Below are 8,648 nucleotides of genomic sequence, written 5' to 3' on the forward strand. Positions count from 1 at the left end.
TTGTTGAGGGTAGATATACTACAACTTATCTGTCTAATTTTATACCAGTGTTTTTATTATTGTAGTTTTGGATGCTTAATATCTAACAGTATTAGTCCTTCATTACTCTTCTTTTGTAGAATATTCTATGAAAATCATTCTTTTTTAGCTTTCAAATGCAGCTATTTGCTGTCTTACTCCTAAGATGCAAATTTCTTGCAGGTAGAATTGGTTTATTTCCTTAGAATAGATTGCCAAGAATATTGTTACTGGGGCAACTGGTATGAATATCTTTTTCCCATTCTTAACACTTCCAAAGTTTTCAAAAGGGATTGTGTCAATTTCATTGTAATCCTTCCACCACCGGATATTTTGAAATAAAGATTTTTTTTTTTCAAATTCGGTAGGGGAAACAATACATCTTGCTTCAATTTCCATATCTCTGCTTATTGGTGATGATAAACATACATTTGACATATAGTAGGTGCTTCATCGATGCTTGTTCAATGAATAAATGGCATGTATAAATCTGCACATATATTTGGGGATGGGAAGTTTAAACAAATATTGTGATTATAATAGGTAAATGCTGGCTAGATGTAAGTTTGTGGTCTAAATGGCTGTAGTTCATCTACAGAGAGGTTCTAGATATGCCAAGAACACCATGGAATTCAGACCTAAATTGGGGCAATCTCTAGAGACCTTCTGTAATTTATATTTATTGCAGGAATGTCTGTTTCTATGAAGGATCAGCTGAAAGATGTTTAAAACAGTTAAGGCAATATATGTGGGTATCCCCATGTCTGTGTGCAGCTCAGAAGCAGCCATGATTGGGTCAAGACAGAGTGTGCTTCCTTTGGCAGCAAAACAGTATTAAGAAGCAGAGTACTCCACTGGAAAATGACCCAGTCCCTAGCAGGCTTTCTGACATGAATTTAAATGCATAATAAACTGGATCTGATTCACAGGAGTGGGCCTTTTCTATGAAGCCACACTACTTTTCTTCTCAACTTGCTAAGCCCAAAAGGACCTAGAAGTCCTTCATTCAGAGAAGCTTGGTTTTCTCCTTTCACTCTGTAGCTGGAAGGGGAGAGGGTCATTTTTTTCTCCTAGCTATCATTGTCTTTATTTTGAACTTAAAAAAAAAAAAAAAAGCAGGCTGGGTGCAGTGGCTCTCATGTGTAATGCCAGCACTTTTGGAGGCCAAGGTGGAATGACAGTTTAAGGCCAGGAATTTGAGACCAGCCTGGGCAACACAGCAAGACTCCATCTCTACCAAAAAAAAAAAAAAAAAAAAAAAAATCCAAGCATGGTAGCACATGCCTGTAGTCCCAGCTACCTGGAAGGCTGAGGTGGGAAGATCCCTTGAGCCCAGGAGTTCAAGACTGCAGTGAGCTATGATTGCACCACAGCACTCCAGCCTGGGTGACAGAGAGAGACCTTGTCTCTAAAAAACAAAACAAAACAAGAAAGAAAGAAAGAGGCTGGGTGTGGTGGCTCATGCCTGCAATGCCAGCACCTTGGAAGGCTGAGAAGGGAGGATCCCTTGAGCCCAGGAGTTCAAGATCAGCCTGGGCAACATAGAGAGATCTTGTCTTTATTTCAAAAAAGAAAGAAAGAAAGAAGAAAGCAAGCAGCCAAGCAAGCAAAAGCTAACAAAAGGCAGCTTGTCTCTGTTTTAAAGTCCATGTAAGACTCATTACTAAAACACTGATTTCCTTTGCTCTGTTGTCTAACTAGTAAATTCTAGTAGTAAACCCTTTCAAGGACTTCCTTGGCCCCCAAACCTGTCAATTTGATGGAAAAAAATTTTTGTTACTATCTTAACCTGCATATGCTGAAGTTGTGCTATATTTTATTCTGAAAAACAAAGTGTTGTTTTCTCTTGACTCAAGAGCACCTAAAAGTATCAAGGTCATGGTTGATTGCATGGACAATTGATTTGTGAATGATGCATTGGCAGTTACTACCACAATGGGTTCATTTCTCTCAGACAGAAGATTGATAAATTCAGAGTTTTAAAAAATCCTTCCTCAGTGAAGATTAAGTACTACAGAAATATCAAACAAAGTACCAAATGCTGAAGAAGGCCCAGAAATCCTTCTTAGACAGACTACTGCAGTTAGATATGTTAACATAAAACTCCAAAAGGTGGCTGGACATGGTGGGTCACACCTGTGATCCCAGCATTTTGGTAGTAGAGGCAGGTGGATCACTTCAGATCAGGAGTTTAAGACCAGCCTGGCCAACATGATGAAACCCCATCTCTACAAAAATACAAATATTAGTTGGGCATGATGGCAGGTACCTGTAATCCCAGCTACTCAGGAGGCTGAGGTGGTAGAATCACTTGAACCCAGGAGACAGAGGTTATAGTGAGCCGAGATCAAGCTGCTGCACTCCAGCCTGAGCGACAGAGTGAGACCCCATCTCAAAAAACAAACACTCCAAAAGGACTTCTCCTGTAACTCCAAGAAGCACCTAGGAAGAGCCTTTTCACAAGCCTTTTGTCTTTGAGAGACATCTAACTGGGTTGCTACTTTCTTTAGAGATGGCAGCATGAGCCCCCTTCTTGATTCTTCAGCCTTTTATTTTAAACCTATTTTCATCAATTTCCCACCTTTTCAAAAATCTGTTTGCTACTTCTTTTAAGAACTAGCTCTAAAATTCAATTCTGCCAAGACTTCCATGATTAATTTCTTTCTACTGATAAGTCTCTTCAGCTCAAACATATATTCCATTGGTATCATAACTAATGTTGTTTTCTAATTATTCTAATTTTGTTAATATTTCTAGACTGTAAGTCCCTTAAAGACAGGGGAAGTTTTAGAAAACTGAAAAGGAATTTAGAGACTGTCTAGTTGTATCCTTTGTCCTGTTCATGTTATCAATGAAGAAACTGAGGCCTAGGGAGGATAATCCGTCCAAGTCAGTTAGCCAAGTTAACAGAAAAACTAGGTGTAGAGCCCAGGTGTCCTGACTTTCAACAATGTACTTCCCACTATATTAGGTCATCTTTTTTCTGTTTCACTTGCATTTCTTCAGAATGCCTTGTAAATGCTACATACACAAATGTCTCTATATAAATGTCAATACAATAAGCATAAGAGTTTACATAGCTGAGAAACTGGCTAAAGGAAAGAGTCAGAAAACAGAAAGGTCATTTTCTTACTTCTTTGCATGATGCCACCCTCCAGACCAGTTAATTGCTACTTTGGACATTCCATCAATCAGGCACTGCGCAGCTGTGATTGTAGCTCCTCCTACAGCTGCTGCATAGTCAAATATCCCTTCAGTGGCTGGGCAGTCATAACCTTAAGGCAAAAATCAGAAGAGCTAGTTAAAAGATGAAATGGGAAAACAAGAGGAATAGGTTGAGGTGTGACAACAACATAACCTACTAAAAAACCACTGTGCTAATATCAGCTCCAACTGATAGAAACAACTCCGATACTTGGGATATAATTTTTTAAAAGGTTAGAGCTAGAAAGGATAAACCTTCATGATGAACTAGTCATGGGCTACAGATAGAGAAATCAAGTCTGAGAAGTGATATGTTTTGTTAGTGGTCACACAGAGCCAGGTCTGGGATCCAGCTCTCTTGATCCCCAGTTCAGTGTTCCTCTGCTAAACCATGCTGTTTTTCTAGACTATACTGTTGGTCACTTACAGTTAAAAAAATGCAGCTGTTTAATGAGGGGTGAGGTAGAAAACTTAGCCAGAACATAAATCTGTACTCCATTAAGATACAAGGTCACAGGACAGCTAAATCAGCAAATATATAGCCAGACCAGATCTGAGCACTGCCAGGAGTGCCTAAGCAACTGGAAGGTTTTCTTTCATCTGACCCATCATTTGGTTTTGCTCAACTCATGGTTTGCTTGTTTAGTGAGTTATATGTGGCTAAACCCAAAAGATTAAGATCGACGGTTAACACATGATTTTTCTTTTTTTAAAATTTTTTGATATGGGTGAGACCCAAAACACATGATTTCTTAATTAAAATATAAAAAGCCATCACACAAGTTATAGAAAAATTAGGTTGTCCATCTCCCATCAATGCCTAGTAATAACATTACCTAGCCCATATTCTATGGAGTCCGGATGATCATCATCACCCTCTTGGCTGACCTTCTGGAGATGCTGCAGATAAGCATCAGTGTGGAAAGTGGCCATCTCCTCCATGGAGGCCACTTTGGGCTTAACCACCCTAACAATGACAGAGAGAACAAAGAGGTGAGTGAGTCAGCCCCAGTATATGCCAGAAGCTAGAAACAGAAGCCAGCAGTCTGAGCAGAAAATGCAAGTCTCAACTTCTGGTTCCAATAGGCTGGAGCAACAAACACATTCTGTTCTTCCACTGCACTGTGCAGTCTTCACTGCCTCACATCTATGGTAATGACTCTATTAATAAGGGGCAAGAGGATAGATTTTCCTTTGAGTTTATAGGTAGATAAACAAAAGTAATTATATTAAAATAATTATATTCAAGTTAATTATATTCAAGTTAAATAATCAGATATCAGACAGACTTTGTGAGTTCCAACTTTCAAGACAAACTAGTAGGCAGGGATATTTTCATTTGAATCAGTTGCTAATTGGGTTATATCATCCTTTCAACTATATATTTTAATAGGCAGCTATGTTATCATTCATTTTGAATTTAGAGGTAGAGAATTGAGTTACTGTCCTAACTCTGGACTTATTAGCTCTATAAACCTTAGGTAAGTTGACTGTTCTGTAGTTCAGTTTTTTCATTTGTAAAATGGGGAACTTTATGGGACTTATGTTTAAATAAAAGTATAACACATACAAAAGTGCTTTGTGGATAACTATCATTACTATTAATGGATAAAAAAATGGGCAACACAAAATGTAGAAAGTTTCTAGACTTGGTCCCTTCTATCTGACTCTGAGAGCGAGGAGAGAAGTGGCAAAATGATTGCAACTAGGCTTCACTCAGAACCTCTCAACCTACTCCTCACAAAAAATGACAATAAAAGCAAGTGAGAGAATAAAGGGAGTTAACCTAACAAGAAGCCTTACCACATCTAACCTCTAGCTGCCTATTCCCCATTTCCTCTTCTAGACCCCACAGGTGCCACTACTGTTATCTAGCCATTGCACTTAAAGGGTGGTCTGTGGACCAGCAGCATCGGCATCCCATGGGTGCTTGTTAGAAATGCAGAACTTCAGACTTGCCTCAGACCTGAGTCAGAATTTGTATTTTAACATCATGATTTTTAAACAAGATGACACATTTTACGGAGATTCATATACACATTCAAGTTGAAAGAATCCTGACCTAGGCCACAGGGAGGCAGCAGTGGTTTTAAATGTCTGCTGAATGGGAACACAGCCATGAGTATATGATGAATTAATATGACTATACAGGCTACTACTATCACCAAGGTAGCTAAAAGAAATCCATGGTTTGGCCTCAGAAATGAAATATATAGCTAAGATCCAATAATTCTTGCTTCTTAAAGAAGACACATGTATACTATCAGAGGTGAAAAATCTGCCCATTAAAATAAAAATTTATATCTTGGACCATATTTCCCAATCCTAAAAGCTCCCTCTTCTAGTAACCTTCCATTTATTTTGTTACATGTTAAAAACAAAAAAAAAACCACTTACTGAAAGCCTCCCTATTTAACAGCAAGGAAACTGGACAGTTGTGCTTTGTTTTGATACCTTGTCATAAAACAATTTTTTTGAAATGTTAAATAACTTTAATGGAAGGCATATAGTTACTATGTTAACCAAACCATATGGTTTTTAAAAATGGCTTAAAAATCAAATCTTTTAAAAAGGTACAAAATGATTTTGCTAATAAGGATAAAATCTAAAAGCCTATTATATTACCTCCTGGAAAATAAATGAAGCATAGCACACTAGCTGGTATGGGCACTCACCTATTTGGCCAGAAAGTAATCCTATATGTGGCAGGGTTATATTTGCTGTAATAATGGCATCAAATACAGAAATGGCAATAAACAGCAAATTCATGTTTTTGAAAGAAACAGTTAGCTCTCTCTTGAGTTCTGGCTCAGACTTAGCAGTTTGCTTAGGTCTTGACCTGTCTCCAGCCTCACCCAATAAAGTTTGGTGGTGGTAGTGGATTGTCTAAAAGCCTTAAGTTGAACTCACATTCTCAGATCTGGCTTAGAATGAAACAAAATCAAAAGAAAAATGGAACACCTCCTAGCTGAACATCTTTTTGTATCAGACAGGTTTTAGTACCCAAATGTACTTACCTTAAAATCTCCACAATGCACCTACCCCTGGGATACTTAACCAAGCAACTGAGCTGTACTTCTTTCTAATGAACCTTAACTGCTTCCTGCACCTTCCACTCCTCTGTCCCAAGTTTTCTCCCTCTCCTCCCCTCCCCTCCTTTTCCCTCTCCTCCCCTCCCCTCCGCTCCCTTCCCCCTCCCCCATTTCCCTTCCCTTCCCTCCTCTCCTCTCCTCTTTCTCCTCTTTCTCTTTCTTCTCTCTCTCTCTCCTTTCTTTCTTCTTTTCTTTTTTTGATGGCGTTTCACTCTTGCTTCCCAGGTTGGAGTGCAATGCCACAAATCTGGGTTCTCTGCAACCTCTGCCTCCCAGGTTCAAGCAATTCTCTCCCGCCTCAGCCTCCCAAGTAGCTGGGATTATAGGCACCTGCCAGCACACCCATAATCCTGTAAATCTACTAAAATCCGGTAATCTACTAAAAATACAGTTCAGTTGCTTGGTTAAGTATCCCAGGGGTAGGTGCATTGTGGAGATTTTAAGGTAAGTACATTTGGGTACTAAACCTGTCTGATACAAAAAGTTGTTCAGCTAGGAACAGCTATTTTTCTTTTTTGTTGTTGCTGTTTGTTTGTATTTTTAGTAGAGATGAGGTTTTGCCATGTTGGCCAGGCTGGTCTCAAACTGCCGATCTCAGGCGATCCATTTGTTTAGGCCTCCCAAAGTGCTGGGATTACAGCTGTGATCCACTGCACCCGGCCCCCCAGGTTTTCTTAATTCTTTAAGAACTTTCTTGTGATTACACGCAAATTACAAACACTGTGAATACTCTCACAGAACGCTAAAGTTTTTTGGTTTTTTTTTTTTAAGAAAACCATTCTTGGCCGGCCGCGGTGGCTCAAGCCTATAATCCCAGCACTTTGGGAGGTCCAGTGATCAAAACCATCCTGGCCAACATGGTGAAACCCCGTCTCTACTATACAAAAATTAGCTGGGCGTAGTGCTGCACCTGTATTACTAGCTACTCGGCTCTGGAGGCCGAGGTTGCAGTGAGCCAAGATCGTGCCACTGCACTCCAGCCTGGCAACAGAGTGAGACTCCGTGTCCAAAAGAAAAAAAGAAACCTCATCTCTACTAAAAATACAAAATTAGCTGGGTGTGGTGGCACGTGCCTGTTATCCCAGATACTGGGGAGGCTGAGGCAGGAGAATCGCTTGAACCCGTGAGGCAGAGGTTGTGGTGTGAGTCGATATCGAACCATTGCATTTTAGCCTGGGCAACAAGAGAGAAATTCCATCTCGGGAAAAAAAAAAAAAAAAAAAACCCAACCATTCTTTTTCTTGCCCCACTGTGAAGGAGGATATTAAGGCAACTAACACCTAGCTTCAGAGCTATGTTCAAGAAGGACAGCTTACCTCATTTGCTTATGCAGTGCATATGCTTCAATCAAAGAATGTACCATACTGGCCTAAAAACATCAGCAAAAAAAAAAAAAGCAGAAAATCGTCTCTTAAAAGTTTAATTCAGCAAAATCCTCTTTAACCTCATCAACCTGAACAAAGGAACGGATTAACTTTGTTTCAACTGGTTTCCCTTCTGTTAACAGTTACAATACACTTAGACAAAAGAGATACAAAGTATCAAAATCACTAAGGTGAAAGCTACCAGGTCTTAGACAAGTGATGGAACACCTTCCCCCTGCAGCTTGTTTTTCCACGACTTCAGCAGTCCCCTAGGAGTGGAAACTGCGTCCCCTCCCCTCCTCAGTACCCCTCCCCCACCCTTACCTGTCCGTTGGTCGTCGAGGAGGGATATGCTGCTCTCTCAGAAACAGTATGAGAACACTTCCTTCCGATACAGCTTTAGGTACCTGATACAGCTACCCAAAATTTCTGAAGATTTCCCCCAGCCCAGTGTCCTCTCCGCTTCCTAAGGCTCTTTCGTCCGCCACCCCACCCCCACCCCAAAAGCCCACGGTCTTTCATCCAGACTTCTCTTACCCGTTTGGGGATCTTGGCCAGGGAATCACACACACTGACATACTCGGGACTATAGATATAAACCGGGACCAGGGACTGCCCACTATCCTCCGGTTCCTCCGGCTCTTCCATCTTCCACTTACAACCGTTCCGCAGCCACCGTCCAGATCTGGCTTTTTTCGGACTCGGCCAGGGCTCTAGTTCCTGCTCCTCTGATCGGCCGCATTGGTGTTCCCTGGTCAACATTCCCTCCTATTCTTCAGATTGCCGGAGACACTATCCCCGCTCCCCATCCAATTGAAGGAATGGATGGGACTTCCCAGGCCAGACCCCCCTCATTTAGTGACCACAGTTCAAGAAAAAGTGTTCGGCAGATATAAAAGTCCAAAGAGCTGTCAATTAGGATCGATTTATGGCACAAATAAGTAGGGTCAAAACTAACCATCCTTGTTGC

General features: G+C 40.6%; 1 protein-coding gene across 27 annotated transcripts in view; it reads right to left on the reverse strand.

Annotated features, from left to right (window-relative positions):
• The window catches only part of HDAC8 (histone deacetylase 8), a 272,200-nt gene extending 263,792 nt beyond the window's left edge, over window positions 1-8,408 (reverse strand). For 24 of the 27 annotated variants that reach the window (XR_013531559.1, XR_013531560.1, XR_013531558.1 and 21 more), the window contains exons 1-4: window positions 8,216-8,408; window positions 7,631-7,683; window positions 4,059-4,189; window positions 3,152-3,293 (exon numbers count right to left, since the gene is read on the reverse strand). Coding sequence is in view for 24 of the 27 variants with exons in the window: in XM_078362973.1 (XP_078219099.1) it covers window positions 3,152-3,293; window positions 4,059-4,189; window positions 7,631-7,683; window positions 8,216-8,326 (437 nt within the window). In the remaining 3 variants the exon portion in view is untranslated. The remainder of the gene's footprint in view (window positions 1-3,151; window positions 3,294-4,058; window positions 4,190-7,630; window positions 7,684-8,215) is intronic. The other 3 variants (XM_078362969.1, XM_078362967.1, XM_078362960.1) reach the window with 1 other exon arrangement.
• Between the last annotated feature and the right edge of the window lie 240 nt (window positions 8,409-8,648).

The sequence above is a fragment of the Callithrix jacchus genome, chromosome X (assembly GCF_049354715.1).
Source record: "Callithrix jacchus isolate 240 chromosome X, calJac240_pri, whole genome shotgun sequence".
Taxonomy (NCBI): Eukaryota; Metazoa; Chordata; class Mammalia; order Primates; family Cebidae; genus Callithrix; species Callithrix jacchus.